The sequence below is a fragment of the Telmatherina bonti genome, assembly GCF_933228915.1.
Source record: "Telmatherina bonti genome assembly, chromosome: 1".
Lineage (NCBI taxonomy): Eukaryota > Metazoa > Chordata > Actinopteri > Atheriniformes > Telmatherinidae > Telmatherina > Telmatherina bonti.
Window position 1 is genome coordinate 34226759 of NC_136619.1, and position 18326 is coordinate 34245084.

The 18326-nt window shown below is 38.1% G+C and overlaps 1 protein-coding gene across 1 annotated transcript in view; it reads left to right on the top strand.

Moving 5' to 3' along the window:
* itga11a (integrin, alpha 11a) overlaps positions 1 to 18326 on the top strand; it is a gene marked incomplete at its 5' end in the record, with an annotated part of 61642 nt that overhangs the window by 31184 nt on the left and 12132 nt on the right. Inside the window, 11 exons of the mRNA XM_079242000.1 lie at positions 3769 to 3913; positions 5029 to 5177; positions 7050 to 7193; positions 11943 to 12146; positions 12694 to 12840; positions 13071 to 13230; positions 14657 to 14796; positions 16135 to 16245; positions 16399 to 16484; positions 16601 to 16811; positions 17023 to 17121. Of these exons, the coding sequence (XP_079098126.1) occupies positions 3769 to 3913; positions 5029 to 5177; positions 7050 to 7193; positions 11943 to 12146; positions 12694 to 12840; positions 13071 to 13230; positions 14657 to 14796; positions 16135 to 16245; positions 16399 to 16484; positions 16601 to 16811; positions 17023 to 17121 (1596 nt within the window). The remainder of the gene's footprint in view (positions 1 to 3768; positions 3914 to 5028; positions 5178 to 7049; positions 7194 to 11942; positions 12147 to 12693; positions 12841 to 13070; positions 13231 to 14656; positions 14797 to 16134; positions 16246 to 16398; positions 16485 to 16600; positions 16812 to 17022; positions 17122 to 18326) is intronic.

Below are 18326 nucleotides of genomic sequence, written 5' to 3' on the forward strand. Positions count from 1 at the left end.
GGATTCACTGACAGACAGACACGCCTTTTTCCACTTCAACCATGCAGTGATGGGAAATAAGACACCACTTGCTCCCTTGGGGAACACACTAGTGGAGGGTTCTGACTCAGAATGAAATGTTTTCCTTTTATTTCCAAGAAGTTTTCTGCTTTTCAGTGCAACACAGCTGGAAAAAGAAGATAAGGTACATCTACTCTTCTGTACCTGCTGGTCATACCAGATGATCAGTTTTCATTCCTCACCTCTTAGCTCTGCCAATAAAACTGCTTTGATTTTCCGGGGTCGTTTTCACAAAGAAGTTTGCCAAGGAAGAAATAAATCTATTTTTCTTAGAAATCTGTAGCACAGTTTGCAGCTGGATGATAGGAAAAGCTGGAAATTGTGTCCACAAGTCCGGATTCCAGAGATGCTCAGCAACACCAACTTGAGTGTTGAGAGTGGTATAATGTTTTGGAAAGAATGTTGTTGCTTTAAAGGAGAAATGCAGTCCTGAGGGCCCAGATGGTTTTAGTGAATGCGATTAGTGCCAACTCTGAAGGAGGCTTATGTCATATACTCTGCAGACGTCTCATGCATCTGCGTACACTGCACCTTTCTGTGTTTGCTGTTTCCTGGAAGCAAATATAATGAAATATAAAATTAGGCTTTTGTTTTGAACAAAAATAGATTGATGTGTCATCACCATTCAGAGAATACATTACCTCTGTGTTGTGTGACTATAAAGTATAAAGCCTGTAATGATCCATATGCTTGTAGAATCACATCTCTGGTGTTTTTCTGCGTGATAAAGAGTCAGCGTTCTCAAACAAAGCGAAGCATATGTTCGTTCAAGTAACTGCTGCGAAAATAGGTCGGTGGTTTATGAACTGTTTTTGAGGTTTTATCCATTTGCCATGGAGACCATTTTGGCCAAAACAGAAAACCACACTGGCATAATGTTACTGTTAAAGAGTGACGTATACTGCAAGCGTGGTGGGCAGACAATTCCATCTTTCAGGAGGGAATCACAAATCTTTCAGTGCATGCTAATACCCTGGAAAGTGTGTTGTCTGCAAAACTGCGCACTGAAAAGAGAGAGCTGAACTCATTAAGTAGAAGAACCCTGCAATAACTGGTGAACTGTGGAATATAGAAAAAGGTCTTTCATAACCTGCATAGTGTTTGCAGTTAATTGAACTAAATGATTTGTTTCTGCTTTTGAAAATCAAACTAAAAATACACTGATCAAGATGTAATGGTGCTTTGATAACCGGCTATGAAGCAGTCTGTTAATGAGCTACAAGAATTTTCTCTTGTAGCTTATTATTGTGTGGAGTTGCAGTAACAGGATATATGATGTTAGGATTAGTGGAAGGCTTCAGTAGTAGGATTTAGTGGAGAGCTCCTGGCTATTACATGAGTTTATTAGTCAATATGGACTCTTATGTATAACCCCAAAGAATAAACAACAAAATGAGCCCTGGATTATGAGCTCGAACTGCATAGCATGTGCTAGTTTTGAAGATGAACTTGAGGAAGTTCATATGAACAGCACATTCTCATTCCCAGTTTATCTGATGGTCATGTATGGTAAAATACCCAATCCCACTTCATGTATAGTGTAGGACTGCTTCTTTACGGACACTTTCCAAGGCACTGGGAACTAACCTGAGGTTGCATTTAACTAGTTGTCCCTCTATAGCTGAAAATAATTGATGGTAAAAGTAAATGAAGACAGGGAAACTTTTGTAGTGTATCATTAAAGGGGTGCTATTATGGTATTTGGAGTTTTCTGAGCTTTCTACAGTGTTACAGTGTTGAATCCTCATCAGACATGTGAACGGCACTGTTTTTTATCAGCAAAACGCATGTTTGAGTTTGAATTTGCGTTCCAGCACTAAAACGCGTCGTTTTAGAGAGTTTTTTTTTACTTGGAAATCCTTGTGACGTCCCGGGGGATAAGGTTCAGTGATTGGTTACTTTCTACTGGTTAACAAGGGCATGTACAAATACATCAGGCGGGTGGAAAACGTCAGATAAAGTTATTTCCAACGATGGCTGGTGAGTTTACCAAAGAGAGACATCCTGCTGCATTCGTTGCTGTGGGTTGCTGTTTTCAACTTCGTTTTCAGGGTCTGATTCAGGTTCCAACATGTAGGGCTGTATGCTATGTGTTGACATTGTATTTTGTTTTTTTAAATTGAGTTCATATGAACCTAATCCTTCTGTTTATGAGATGTTACAATGACGGCGAAAGCAGGTGCGGTGCGCGCTCCCGATGTAGTGCAGTGGCGGGAGGCGGGGCTTAATGCAGAAGAGTCTCAATCCACTCGTTTTGCCCACAGGCTGATCTGACAGCCTACAGAGAGGGTCGGTCTGAAGTAAATAAAGTGATTTGTGACAATAACTCGATCAATCCCAGCCCTTCTGGGCTCAGAAATAAAATTAAATTAGCCTGAAATGGACATAATAGTTCCACTTTAAGAAACATGAACTTCACAGGGTAACCACAGAGTAGGTAGGGACTAGGCCACAGACAACAGACGCACGGGGGTCAGGTACTCAGCCAGTCCTAAAACTGCTGCTTTGCAATTTACTTTTTATTTCATCTGATCACTGGTGTATACTATGACTTCCTTAGATCTTCTGCTGTTTTATTTTGTCATACATTAAAAATTCTTGGTTATATATGGATATGTTTGGGTTTTTCCCCCCTTTATCAGGAGAAAAAAAACAAACTCACTGGACATACAAAGGGCCTTTGCATGCTCCTCATAGAACCTAGTATGATGTTCTCCCCACAATCATTAATAATGAGGCCACGCCCCGATACTTCATTGAGATGGGTTTAAAGATCAGAAGATAAAGATAAGAAGAAACTTTTAGTACTAACCAAGTATTTTAGAACAAAGTAACCAAGCCATAAAGTCATATAATATCCAGCAAGATCAAAAGAACTCATCTCTTAAAAAGAGAAGAGTTTATTAGTGAGAGCCTGAAAAATGTTCCTACTAAAAAAGTGGGAAGTTACAACTGCAGTAGATCCTGTGCTCTATATAAAGATACTGTAGAAAAGGACCTGCTTGGTTTTACAAACCTTTTTTCTTTCTTTCTGTTTTATTAAAGAAAACAAAATGGTAAATGGACTGCACCTATGTTGGGCTTTTTTATTCCACTCAAAATGCTTTTAAACTGCAAGTCACATCCATTCATTCAAGTCACATCCGTTCATTCACACGCTTCCCTGGAGATATCAAAGTGAAGTGTTTTCTTGACAATTGCACACATTCAAACATCAATGAGCACACTGGAAGAAATTTAGGCTTCAGAATCTTCACAAAGAATATTTTGTTGCCTGGAGAAGCTGGGAATGAACCATCATCCTGGTAAATGACAGACAACAACTCTCCTTGTAGACCTACATATATACTGTAGGTCTATTAAGAAAATTTCTCCTAACAAAACTACACTTCTGGTCGGGATGTTTAGAATTACTTAAATGGTTTATATAAACCTTCTTAAGTACTTTTAAATGAGTGGACAAAATGTTGTTGTTTTTTTATTTGTGTTTAAAACTACTGAAATCCCACCATTATAAGTTTAACTGAAACTGAAATTAGTCAAACATATGAGTGATTTTTTTGTTTTAAATGTTTCTTTGATGCCAACATTTACAATACTTACTATACCATCACTGTAATTATTGTACTGGCAGTAATACCAGAATAATCATTTATTCTGCATAATATGCATTTTAGAAATAAGCACTGTACTGCTTCTTACCAACAGGATGGGATACTGGTAGGCGCCGTTGGGGCTTATGATTGGAATGGAGCAGTGCTGAAGGAAACACGACAGGGGAAGGTGGTCCCGCCAAAGGCTTCATACACACAAGAGTTTCCGGAAGAACTCAAAAATCACGGTGCCTACTTGGGTAAGTAACATTCACTCTCCAAAGGCCTGAAAAATCAGGCCTGACTTGCAAGACGTAAGGTGAAATGGAAAGAAAATGAAACATTATCTTAAGCCAAAGGGCTACTTGTCCCATTGGTTCCCACAGTCCTCAGCAGTTAGTGTCTGTTTACATCCTCTTGTTTTAGTGGAGACATGTATGGTTGCCCCAATAAAAGACCTGCGGTTTAGCACCAGTTGTCCTAGCTGTGATAATTCTCTTTAAAGTACCCATTGCTTGTGAGCTTCCCATCATATCCACCCTCATCTTATTTCATCACCACAGGCCTCTGCTTTTACCATCAGTGGTTAGCGTCTGAGTTCATCCGCCAGGCTGCCGGTGGAAGCCAGTTTAGGCTAAAAAGTAATAGAGGTGAATGAATAACTTTGAGCAGGCAGAAAGAAGGTTAAAGCTGTAGGGGGAAAAAAGAGTTATTAAAATGAGAAATGAAGGTGGAAAAAAATATACAAGTGGAATATTCAGTGGGAAAAAAAGAAATAAAAATAGAAAAAGAAACCTGAGAAACCAGATCACCATCTTTTGCGTAACTGAATTCAGCCAAGAGTTTTCAGTCCTCAAATTGCAACTTTTTTACAATTTTTCCTTGAGTCATAGAGATTGCTGTAATGAAATTCAACCCAAAGAGCTGGACCATTTGTCTTTTAATAAAAGACAAAAAAAAAAAAAAACTGGAGCTTACTGGTAGTGTCTGAAAGTCACATTACATTTCTACAGCCAATGGTTAATAAGCCTATTTTATACAGAATTTCAAATACTGACATCGTAAGCCATAAGTGTCCCCCTCCGGTCCTCCTCCAGTCCTGGTTCCCAGCACACCTGATTGAAATTAAGAGGTCATTGTGAAAGAGTTGACAACAAGCTGTTGGATCCATTTGATTTGAATCATGTGTGTTGAAGCAGTGAAACAACAAAAACCCAGAAGACATTGGCCCTCGAGGACTGGAGTTTGACATCCCTGCATAAGAAAAAGCCTACTGGGGTACAAATCCCTAAATGTACATATTTTAAGGCTTGTCGTTTATGAACAAACTAAAAAATGATCACATGTGTATGTGTGTTTGTGTTTCCATTACTAGGTTATACTGTAACATCTGTGGTGTCAGCCAGAAATGGCCGCCTGCTTGTAGCAGGAGCTCCACGATTTAACCACACCGGCAAAGTCATCATCTTCACTCTGGACAACTCGGGAAACCTTACCATCCAGCACTCCCTCAAAGGCCACCAGGTACAGTTGTATCCACATTTAAACAAATTTTAATAAAAGGGGGACCATTCTTGTTTCTCATTTCTGCATTGTTGCAGTGCCGGTTTCTGCTTTGGAACTATGATATATTGCAACAAGTGATAAATAAAAGTTGATGTGAAGCACTAAATTACTGTTGATGGAAAATAGTTTGGTTAGTTATAAACACTTTTATGCTCTATTATGTACAACCCAACTCCAAATACATTTAGATTGCAGGTGAAAAATGTAGATAAGAACAATCTGATGAACAGTCTGTAAACGTGGGAAGTGATGATCCCAACTGCCAACTTCTTTTTTTAATGCATTTTGGTTCATAAGATATGAAAATAAGTACATCCTTTCCTATATTTGCACAGCATTCAAACTTACAACTGAGGTCATAAGTCTATATAGAAGCGTGTTCATTAACAACAGTAATGTTGTTTGTACAACCACATGGAGGCACTAAAGTCTGTCCTTTTTATTTCTAGATGAAGTCTCAGCTGAATTTAAAAAGAAAAAGAAGTTACTTTATTACATTCTTTTAGAAAATCAGAAACTCTCTATGAGCAACTAAAGGCAGACGAGTTACCATCACTAACTTTTTGGAACAAAAATAAAATGGCAGCTTGGCTTCTTTTTAAACATTTGTTGTCCTTTAAAACAGGGATCCCCAATCCAGGTCCTCGAGGACCAGTGTCCTGCAGGTTTTCCGAGTGTCCCTGCTGCACCACACCTGATTCAAATCAATATGTATTTAGCAGACATGTGCAGAGCTTGTCTGAGTCTGAGTTCCAGCAGGAAAACTTGGAAAACTTGCAGGACACCGGTCCTCGAGGACCAGGGTTTGGGATCCCTGCTTTAAGAGAATGATCAGAGAAGGATTTCTCTCACATGCAACATGCATAAAAAGCAGGATTAGACAAGAGAGTGCAGGACATAAATGCAGCAGGATTTGGGAATTGATGTCTTCTGTTTAAACATTTTGGCACTACTTTTATCCTATATTTATTCCTTTAAAATCACTGAAATAATTCTGATTGTTAAACAAATAAAATTAGCAGTAATTGCTGGAAACATAACCATGTCATGTAGTGTGTTTTATCAGAAAAGCCAGGAAGCAAAAAAAATATTTCCCTTTGAAACTGAAGCTCTGTAAAATGACTGTGCTCCACTACTGCAGTCCAAATGACAAAAACATTAAACCACATGATGGTGCAGGTTGACACAAGAACCAAATCGCTGCACATGAAGCATTGCATCTCTATTACTGTTTATGCTCTTGGATGACTGTTCTATCAATCATTATTTTGGACCCCGGGTCATTTTTTGAGATTAAATCCCACTGTCCGAAACAGCAAGTTTAAACAAGGCCATCATTTAGCAGGATTAAGGCTGTTAATGACAGACACATTCATACCTGGCAAGTCTTCAGAGACTCTGAGCCTGAAGTGATCTTGCAGCAGCTTACATTGTACCCTGTCAGCAACAAGTCATCCAGAACAGCAGATGTTTTCCTCCAGAAAACCTTCCTGATCCCACAACTCTTGGCCGGTGCTTTTTATTCTATGCACACATGTTTCTAATCTAAAACACCAATAGATGATGTTCCTTTCAGTCCAGTGACTGATCTGGACTCTGTTAGTAAAGCTGTTCCAGCATCAGCATCTTTAAAACCGACTTGAATTTATCAGTATATCATTCATCTACGTGAAATATTGTTCCGCAAACAGTGAATACAGAATCAGAACACAGGATGATCTTTATGAAGTGTGACTGATTAGAGAGAAATGTATGTGCAGGTTTGTAATCCTTTTTATAAACTACTTTTTTAAAGTGACTCACACATGTATTTTCTGTTGTTCATTTCAGATTGGGTCCTACTATGGCAGTGAGATTGCACCTATGGACATTGATGGGGACGGTATAACTGATAACCTTTTGGTGGCAGCACCGATGTTCTTCAGTGGAGGCTTGGAGAAAGGAAAGGTCTACATCTACCGAGTAACAGAGCTGGTAGGTGACAATACAAAGACACAGATGCTGGCCAGCATATAGGCCTAATCAGGTTTGGACTAAACAACCCACTTACACAGAATTGGGTCAACACCTGTTCAAACTCAAGAGTTTTCCAGTAATTTCAAACACACCTCTGCGGAAAGGTCCAGTCACACACACTAAGTCAGACTCTGGTGCCACACTTAACACACTGACAAGCAGCAGGCAGGCGTTTCACACATGACCTCTTTAAGATCAAGAGGACTTTGCAATGCCAGTGTGCAGAGCTTATTAGACATGTAGAATGAACTCAAAAGGAAAGTATTCTTCCCCTTTCTAAACCCATTTCCAGCAAGCCATTTGGAGGCGCAAACTTCCTTAATAAAGGGAAATTTCCCAGAGTTCCAGGTCTGTCTCGCTTGTTGGAATAATGAATGTCCTCAGCTGGTTTGAATCCCATGTGCAGGCGAAGATGAGGTATTTAAATATGTGTTGTAGCCCAAACCACATCACAGGTGGAAGCCTGAGCTCAAAACAAAAACAACAACAAATCACTGCTTAACAAAGTGTGTCACCAGACAAAAATGCCACATGCTTGGGGCAATTAATAATCGTGATGAGGTTGATTCAGGTGTTCCTGGTGATGCAGCGCTCTTCGTCATCTTCTGGAAAAAGACTTAAATGCTTCTTTGCGGTCACACTGAATATTTTACATTCACTCCAGGATTCTGTAGATTTAAGATGAATGTATTTATGTTTCCTCCACACACACATGGTGCTTCCAGCTTTTAAACTGCTGCTCAGTCCAGGTTAAACTTTTATTTATGTCCTCACAAGCCTAGATGTATAATTAACATCTGCTTATTTTAAATGTCTGTTTTATATTCAAGATTGTTAAAGTTAACAACTTTCTCAACATTTGTAATTAATGTTTTTATATGTGAATGGGATAGCTCAGGCCAATACTCCTTCCAGGTCCAGTTGTTTTTGTTTTGCTTTTGTCACTATTTTTTCAACTTTTTTAACTTAATGAAGTTCATCACATCGGAGATGCCAGATCTGTCACAAATTCACCGTAATTAGAGGGTACAAATACCTGTTTGCATTGTCCTGTTGCATAACTTCATCTGCTGGGTTATATTTACTGGAGTTAAAACATGATCCAAATTAGCTAGTTGTGTTCTTCTAAGTCAGCTTGACAGATGGCAATGTCTCATCAAATCAGGATGGTCCCTGCTAAATTAGATGTCAAAGTAGAATTTGATTAAGTCGTCCAGTTAGGCAAGGCGAGGCAAGTTCATTTGTACCTTTCATGTATAAGTGCAAAGTGCTTTTCATGAAACATTAAAAGCACTGCAGATGGTGTAAAGAAAGCATAAAAGGCAGCAACAATTAGCAAAAATCACAATAAAATAATAAATTAACTTAAAAGAATTAAAAGCAAGATCAGGTAAAAGTCACCGTGTGGATTTCATGCATAGGCACATGAGAAAAAAATTGGTTTTAAACTGGATTTTAAAATGTCTACGTGTGATGAGAGTTTGATCCACGCTGGCAGTTCGTTCCACTTGTTTGCAGCAGAACAGCTAAAGGCTGCTTCCCCATATTTAGTCTGGACTCTGGTCTGGACTAGTTGACTTGAGTCTTTAGATCTAAGAGCTCTGCTTGGCTTATATTCTCTGAACATATCAGATGTATTCTGGTCCAGAACCATTCTGGGATTTGTAAACCATTAGCAGGGTTTTAAAATCTATCCTGTGACTGACTGGCAGGTGGTGTAAATATTTTAAAACTGGTGTGATTTGTTGAGATTTCTTAGTCCTAAAGAAGCAGCAGCATTTGTTGAGAGGTTCTTATAATCTTAAAAAGTCAGCTGTTTTATTGTTTGTTAATTTTTTCTTTTGAAATATTTCATTTTTAAAAAATGTAGTCACCTGTCCAGGTCGTAACCTGCCTCTTTCCTGACAGCAGCCGGGATACAATTCAAGCAATGAAGACTCCAGAACATTTACACAAGCAAATTATACGTTAGTTATGTAAACTTCACACACACACATTGTGTCTATTGTTCTGGTTTAGGATCAATATGGATAACAAGCTAGCCTGTAGGTACTCGACTATTTTACTTGTTTTTATAATGAAGACATTTTTCTGTTTTCATTTTCTTTAAACTCTTAAAATAGAGTAAATTTTCTGCCTGATCAAGGTGACGGGTGAAAGTATTTAAGTGGAATGCAGTCAAAACGAATTTAGAAAAATAGTGGATAAAAACTATTTTAAACTGAGGATAAGTAAGAGGAAAGAAATAATATATTCCGAAGCTTTCCCGATCCTAAATCTGGCAGCCGATCAGAAATTAAATTCGCGTCGCTGTCGAGCACATCCAGAAGTTTCTGTTTTAACTCTCCCCTGGGCCACTGCTGACCATTCATGACCTGTTATTGCCTCCTCAGAAACCATATGTTTCAAATTGAAACAGTGAGAATATTTTTCCCTCTTTCTCTATCTGTCTCCTTCTTTGTCACACAGAGAAGTAAAAGCCATCTTCCTAAATCAGCTCCGTTTTGAATTTATTTAACTGAAAAAATAAGTGATCTAATGTTTCATCTGGCAGCCTTGAGTTTTATTACTGTAGGATTGTTGATGCCAAGTGGAGCAGTGATATGCATGACTACTGATGGACTCTGTTTGGCTCCATTTTGTCAGACTGATGTCTTAGAAATTTTCCAGAAGGTTTGCTGCTTTCAAAGACGCGGATATCTTCCATCTGACTTAACACTCGCTAAGAATAGAACTTCAAATAAATATACCGAGCCATGAGATATTCTTTAGTACTTTCACGACTCAGAGGTCAGTCTTTTGTTGCCAGATGTTTAAGTTCAAACAGGAGCAATTAAAGAGTTATAAGGAAAACACAAAGATTGATACAAACTTTATCTTCTGTTTGATCAGAACATAGGTAGAATAAAAAATGTTTGCTGCTTTTTCTGTATGAATTACAGAAGGATTTGCCAGATCAAGATGGTTTTAGGATCATTGAATCAACAAACTAAACTGGATTTTGGGGCACAGAGGACAATAACATTCTTGGGCTTCTTAAAAGCTGTGGAAATATATGGGGCATAGTTTAGCCAACAGATTAGTATTTTTTTCTGGGAAACTAAGTGATGCCAGAAGGCTTGCCACTTAAAAGGACGTAAACGACACCAGGATTTTCTTTAGCTGAGAAACTGCAAATATGCAATTTTCTAAAAATCTTTTTGCCACATAGTTTTATCTTAAGTAAATATTTTGTGCTGCTATTCTTGCAGTTGTATTTGTGTGTGTGTTGATACTATATGAAACAACATGTGAGTGTTGTAAAGGGTTTCTTTATGTTGTCTATGCATGTGCACATCACATGCTTTAAGTATCAGGGATTTTGCAAAATGTGAAACCCACAGAAACACGAACCAATGTGTTTTGTTCAGAGTAATAGATTAACCACAAAGGACCTTATTTATCCTCAATCATTCATCTATCAAAGTGCATAATAACGATTATCATATCTTAGTCATGCATGTTAAGTTCCTGAGCATCTTACACAATAACTTTAAGTTGATTACTTGGAATTAAAAATAAAAAATAAGTGTAAGGATCTGAGCAATTTGACTCATTAAAATATCTTAAAAGTAATGTAACTATTGTATTATACCAGGCATAATTATGTTAATCCATAGCTCACCAGTGCAGATGTGTGAAGCTAGGGTGCCACCAGATTAGAAACTGTTGTGCTAACTGCCAAAGTAAATGTTATATTAGCTAAAATGAAGAGACACCAGAAGATGGTTTACCTTGATGTGTGGGCTGCAAAGATGCATTGTGGTCAGAGACCCCATAATCCCTGTCTACAGATTATAGTGTCTTCTATAGAAACCAGGAAGGGTAGAATTAGACTGTGGAACTAATTGTTCAGATTATTATTATTATTATTATTATTATTATTATTATTATTATGAAGAAGAAGAAGAAGAAGAAGAAGAGTTGCAAAGTATTTCTGAAGAAAGCAGTCTGCGTCCCTGACTTCCAAGAACATCATGTTTTATGCACCGTAATGAGGCTGTGCCACGCTATAGACCATGTTCTGCTGGAAACCGTTGGGTCTTGACATTCATGCAGATGCTGTTTTTGCATCAATCATCCACCTAAACGTTGCTGCAGATCATGACAGTGGTGTTTGCTGACAGTGACCCCTTCAAACAGGGTAAGCAACCTGCCACTCTGCAAAAAATTATCAATAAAGTTTTGTGGAACATGAAAGTGAGTCCAAGGTGTTGAGCTACCTTCTAAATGACCATGATCCCAATCTAATCCCACATCTGAGGACTGGGCTGCATAACAATGTCTAGTTCGTGGAAGCTCCGTCTCACGTCTTACAGGGCTTAAAAGATCTGCTGCTCATGTCGTGGTGGCTGATAACTCAGGAGACTTTCAGAGGTTTTGTCTCAGCAGGTCAGAACTTTGATGTTGTAGCTTATAGGCGTACAATATATAATCATTAAGTAGAACACTGAGACAATAAATCAAGCTGCTTATGACTGGAAAAATCCAAATAACAGAGCTTAAGAAAAACCAGGCAAAAAAAGAGAAGAGCATATCAAGGTCAAATTTGTTGGTGAACAGACTATGGAGAAAAAAAAACAACAAAAAAAACCAGCTAAAGTATTATATTTCCTATCCAGCTTGTTATGTATTACACACATCTGTATTTCTCTTTTCATTCCTCAGAATCGTTTTGTCCTGGAAGGAGTTTTGGAAATCCATAACGGTGGTCAGAACGCTCGTTTCGGTTCATCCCTTGCTCCTGTCCCAGATCTGAATGGTGACGGCTTCAATGACTTGGTGGTGGGGGCACCTTTGGAAGATGACCACAAAGGAGCTATCTATGTTTTCTTTAGCCAGCAAAGCAGAATACTGCGGAAATATAAACAGGTAAGATGTATGCAAAAGTATAGTAGCAAGACAATCCCTATACATTAGTATATTTTTACATTCTAACCAGATTTTATACAAATTTCAAACCATTTTAAGGTATATTTTATTTGTTCAAAAAGATGAGCTTCCTCAGTCTTATAGTTGAAGCATTTGTTCAGCCAGTGAGGACCAGAATTGAGAAACACTGGGTTAGGGTGTCCCCTGAATGTTCCCCTGGTGAGGTGTCCGTACTGGAGGAGACCCTAGGGAGGACCCAGGACACATTGGAGGGATTATATCTCTCATCTGGCCTGGGAACAACTTGGGATCCCCCTGAAGAGCTGGAATATTTGGTTTGGTGAGGGAATTTCTATGTTTCCCTGCTTAAACTGCTGTCCCCGCGACCCTGGATAAGCAGCAAAAAGTGGATGGATGGAGGGATCTGAAACTGTTGGAATAATTATTATTGCACTTTTATTTATTTTACGCTAATTAGTGTGAACTGAGGTTGCCGTTGTGATGATTACATATTCAGACAGTTTTTTCCTTTTCTGTCTGTTTCCAGAGAATCGCAGCTGCAGATTTGGCTCCAGGTCTGCAGTACTTTGGCCGCAGCATTCATGGCATGATGGACATGAACGATGATGGTTTAGTAGACCTGGCAGTGGGTTCGCTTGGTGCTGCTGTTCTGCTTTGGTTTGTACTCTCCCCTGTAAATAACACTGTTGCTATAGTTATTACTCAAGGTTGAACCATCAAATAATTTCACCACTTTTATGAAAGATTTCCCTCCAGAAAAATTTGTAATTATCTTACTGTTACATTTTAAAGTGTTAGTAAACTTACATGCTTCTATGTGAATTGTGCTTTTGGAAAAACCCTTTATTTTCGCAGTTCATAGGTTGGCCTCTTTTCACACCTTTATGCCCCTCCAGGTCACAGAGTGTTGTACGGATATATGCCACTGTCAGCTTTGAGCCCAGCAAGATCAACATCTTTGTGAAAGACTGTCAAAGAGGTGGCAAAGACGTGACCTGCATGTCAGCTATCGCGTGTTTCAACATTACTGCCATGACGGCCATTCCTCCTGCACAGGACATTGGTAAGCCAGCAGAAATACTCTGCTGCAGGTGAAGCATCTCAGTGAAGTTTAGTAGTTTTCACAGTTGTCTTAGTCCAGCATTATCATCCCTTTTTTTCATATTTGTGAACCAGAGTATTTGATAGATAGTACAGCCTTTGTCTCTGATAACAGGCCCTGACAAAAAAATAATAAAGGTTTGGGTTTAATGCAGCTGTCAACTTACAGCAGAGGTTCAGTAAAGGTTTAGTAAAGTTAGATTTCAGTGTGTAAAAGGTTAAGTCATGACCAGTTTCAGCTGGGAAAAGTAGTGAGATTTTAATCTTAAATTAATGTTGCTGCCTTAAAATTAGATACATCTGCAACATGTTGGTGTTTATAAATGCCTCTTTTAGTTCAGATCCTTCAGAAGGGAACCTCATTAGCCGCTGCTGTTAATGACCGTGAAAGCCCAAAGACATTTCTTAGGATACAAGAGTGTGTTGTGCCACCAAAGTGACACACATAGTCACACACTTTCTCTGCTCATAGTTTGTTTTAAAAGCTGTCATGACAAAGTCCAATTTCACACTGAGTTAGCAGAGTGAGTTATGAGTTAACCTCTTCACCTTTTGACATCTTTAATTAATCTATTAGATGCGCCAAAAAAAAAAAAAAAAAAAAAGCAGGGAAAGAATCAAGGGAGTTATCTTGTCTTCCATGGTTGGATACAGTGGAACACATTTATTTGATTTTCCCCTCGTTGTCGTTTCTGCTTTGTAATGCATGGCAGATGTACTGGTGTTTGTGAGATCCTCGAGGCCAGTTGCGTAAAATAGTTTTTTTTTTTCTTTCTGTCACATTAAAATTTAGTCTGAAGAAATGCACATATCTGTTAACACAATTTTAAATAGTGTTTATCTGCATTTTTTATCTTATTTATAGGAATTTGGCATGCTTTACTGATGAAAAAGTGTAGCAGTGTTGACCTGAATGCTTTCGAGCTGATAACATAGTTGTGCTAAGAATAGAAGAAAAGCCGTCAGTCTATTTCCCAAAATCTCAGCACATTAAGAATTCTGCAGCTTTTTGATTCTCTGATTGACCCCGAATACAACACATGCATAATTTCGGGCTTAGTACATTTTTCCCTATGCCATGACAACACAGGGCAATAAATAGAAAATTTCTACAACAATGTGGTTTGGAAATGATGCATATTGAAGCCAGTTGGCTTGGTTTCTTGTGTGTCTTGGTCACACATTTATAATATGTTCAGAGTCAAGCTCAGATCCTGTTTCTCTGACACAGTGATGTCATATATCACAGACTCCTGCTGACATTTCCCATTAAATCTTCATTCACCAAACAGAAATGCACCAGTCCTGGAGATTTTTTAAGGAAAAAGAAACTTTTTCACAGTTTCAAAAGAAGGTTTAAAATCTTATTTCTCTATGTGGTCCACCAGGCATCCGGTATAATGTTTCCATTGTGGAGAGACGTTTCAGTCCTCGAGCCATATTGGACGACCTGAATATGCTGCAGCCTCAAAACCTGATGCTTCTTCCTGGACAAGAGATCTGCCAACACATTTACTTCCACGTCATGGTGAGGCTCGGAACTAGCCATGCAAACATCGCATAAAAGCAAGCGGCCAGTGTTTCAGCACACTAATAACTCAAAATCTGATTTGACTTTACCACATTTAATGGAACAAAATCCTATTTTGATGAATTTTGATCAGTTATTTACCCGTAGTTATCAGTGATTTTACATTGATTTAGCTGTGTTCTTTATTATTAAAGCTGGGGTAGGTAATCTTGCTCAGAGACATTTTTTTTTTTTTACTCTGAGTGAAGTGTTTCCTCATCCTGATAGTAGTCTGTACATTTTTAAATCATAAACAATAAGGAAAATAGTTAGGTTCGGTTTATTTGCCTCCTCCCATTAAACGGCCGAGAAAAACAAAATTATTGTTGGAAAAAGCTGCGAACTAGAAAAGCATTCGGAGAGCGCAAACCTCCGCCACGGCATTTAAAAAATTCCTGGACCTAAACGGTGATACGGATCACAACCAAAATAAAAATCAGGTCTTCCTTTTCACATTTCCAACAACTCACAAAGATTTAATTAAAATCCGTCCATAACCAAGACAGCGTGCCGCTTTCACATCTTGCTAGCTCCCCAACATTACCTACCCCGGCTTTGACTCATTGACTTTGTTTATGTTGTCATCTTTGAATTGCATATAAATATGTAAACAACAAATGGTAAATCTAAAAGATGAAAAATGGAAAAGTTTTCACTAATGTACAGAAAGTGAGCGTGCTCACTGGTGTTCTGGTGTTACTTGATGAACATCTATTAGGATAAATGAGAACAATTGTATTTTTTTGTCTTTGATTTTTGTTTCCATTTGGAAAAACCATATTTACCATATTTGGATTACAACTGTGGACAGGGCAATCTTGATGACCTTCCATTTGTGATACTGCGCAGGTTTTGGAACTTTTGAAAAATATCGCTATAATTGCTTCACTTGTGAACAGAAACCTGATTCTTGCTCAAATTGTTTGAGAAGGTGTTTATGGATGACTTAATATTGCTATTTGATGCTGTGGATACTTTGGTCCATTGTCAGTGCCATGAGTTATGTTGCTTATGTTGTACAATTGAATGTATTCTTGATTTTTTTCATATTTAAGTCAGATTACGCACCTATGCTGAGCTATAACAATAGCTGGATTCACATGTGCATGTCACCAAACTGACAGATACTGGTCACCTGTATTGGTATAAATCCTTTGACTGGATTTATACCAGGCAAAAGACTGAGCAATGGTGTGTCTTGTATGGTAGTATTCAAGTAAAGCATAAATTAGTAAATAGACACAATGTAAAAGTGAAATTTACCCACTAATCTTTGTACATGATTCCTTGTGTTAGGAGACAACAGACTATGCAAGGCCCATAGTGTTTGCTGTGCAAGTTGGGCTACAAGATCCAGACCAGGCACCAGTTCTAGATGAAAGCTGGCCCACTGTTGTGAAAACAGAGGTGAGGAAAATTATGGCAGCTCATCTTCCCTTTAAGTTATTTAAACACACTTTCATTAATAATCAAAATTCTGTTAAAGCACAAAAGTAAAAGAAAAGATCCTTTGAACAACAGAAAGTTCGTGTCTTCTTCTTCTTTTTTTATTTTTGCTAGCTTCCCTTCTGGAACGGTTGTGACGAGGATGACCGCTGCATCCCTGACCTGTCTCTGCAGAGCACAACCGACCTGATGACTCGAAAGTAGGTACTCGCACTTTCATCACAATGTACACAAACACACAAACAAGAAGAGGCAGACAAGTTTACACACACGGCAAGTGAACTCTGTCTTATTTTCCTTCCTAACTGACATCCAGTCAGTTCTGTGCTCGCCCTGTACAGTCTCGAGGGGTTTTCTGTCGCCATCAAAGTGAAGGAGGGTCTGTTGGACCTCGGAGGGTGCTTGAGGCAAACACAAGGAGGATGGTGGTGGATGTTAAACTGGAGAACAAAGGAGAGAACGCTTACAATGTTCTCCTGAACATCACTTACACACCAAACCTACGTTTCTCCAGCCTTATTGTCAAGGTACTTCTTCTTCATTCTTAACTATTTGAGTGTTTTAAAAAATTAAAGTTTCATAATGGTTCCGCACTCTTCCTTCACTTTCAAAAATGACAATGTGCAACACTGTCTGCACAGTTTTAGATTAAACCTAGAGCTGAGAGAGTTTTTTTATGCTCAGCATGTGTGTCACCAAAGTGTGGAAAATAAATGAATTGTTATGTTTTCTATTCAGGATAACTCTGACATCAAAATTGAGTGTTACATAGAGGACAAGTTGAAGAATGAGAAGATCTGCAATGTCAGTGCACCATTCATGAGAGCAAAAACGCAGGTGAGACAAACACTCTGGATTATATAAGACTGTGCGACTTTGAAAAACTTTGAACAAACTCAAAATAGGCCTTCAGCTTTCAGGTTTTACATAACGTATTCTGTACAATTTTTCATTTTTTATTTCCAGTATTTCAATGCCTTCAAACAAGACACGTGTTTCTTAGATGGGAGTTGTTTTGTCTGCATCTGTCTGACAGAAAAAAACTGAACATTACATCTCATAAAACTGAACTTTTATTGCATTTTTCTGATTCCTCCGTAAGGTGACGAAGAGTTCAGTTGCTTACACCCCTGGTCTAAAACAGACATCCACACGCAGGTTGTCAGCCAGTTTGTGCTGCTACTTAAGAGCAAGGCAACTTTGGATTTCAGAGGTCAAAAACATGTGCTGTAGGTTGTAGATGAGCATGGTGTACCGAAGTAGTTTATAGAAAAACATTAAAGTACCCTAAAGAACTCAGTTTTTATCCTAGATTGTGTCTTTTCTTCAGTATCACATCAGATATAAAGTGTCAGTATTAAACTTCTTTGTGAAAATAGGTGGAAAATCAGCTTATAAAATGCTTTAAATGAATGTTGTTGGAAATGTTTTTATCTTTAAATCAGATTTGAACCGTAAGTAAATGAAACAACAGAATAGCCACTTGTGTTTTGTCAGCATAAGTAATTTTTGTGTGAATAACGGATAGTTTTGGAAACCAGTATATATTGTATTTTGGTATACTGGTGTACTTACATGCATTTCTGCATATCGTTGTGTGACGGTGTTTTGCACAAGTGGACATAATTTTTTAAAAAGTGTTAAAGCTGCAAAAGCATATCGTTAGCAGGACAGGGATATGCATGGTAATCAGCTTTCGTCTTCATCTGCTTTGCTTTGATATGGGTTCCAGACAATGCTTCATGTTCAAAATTCTGCATTACTTGTCTCTATTTGTTTTTATGACCTTCTAAGATTATTGTATTTCCTAAAAAAAAGAAAATACTAGCATGATATGTATGATAATGATTTGTTATCAAGTGATTAAACTGCTCCAGGTATTAAAATAAACAGTCATTTTGCATATCACTTTGTGGACCAACTGAATTGAATAAATAGAAAAAAAATTGCTTACATTGCTCTGAGTTTGACCTTAACTCTTGTTACTTATACATAAATAAAGTGCTTAAAAAGTCAATAACGTCTTAAATACATATGAACAA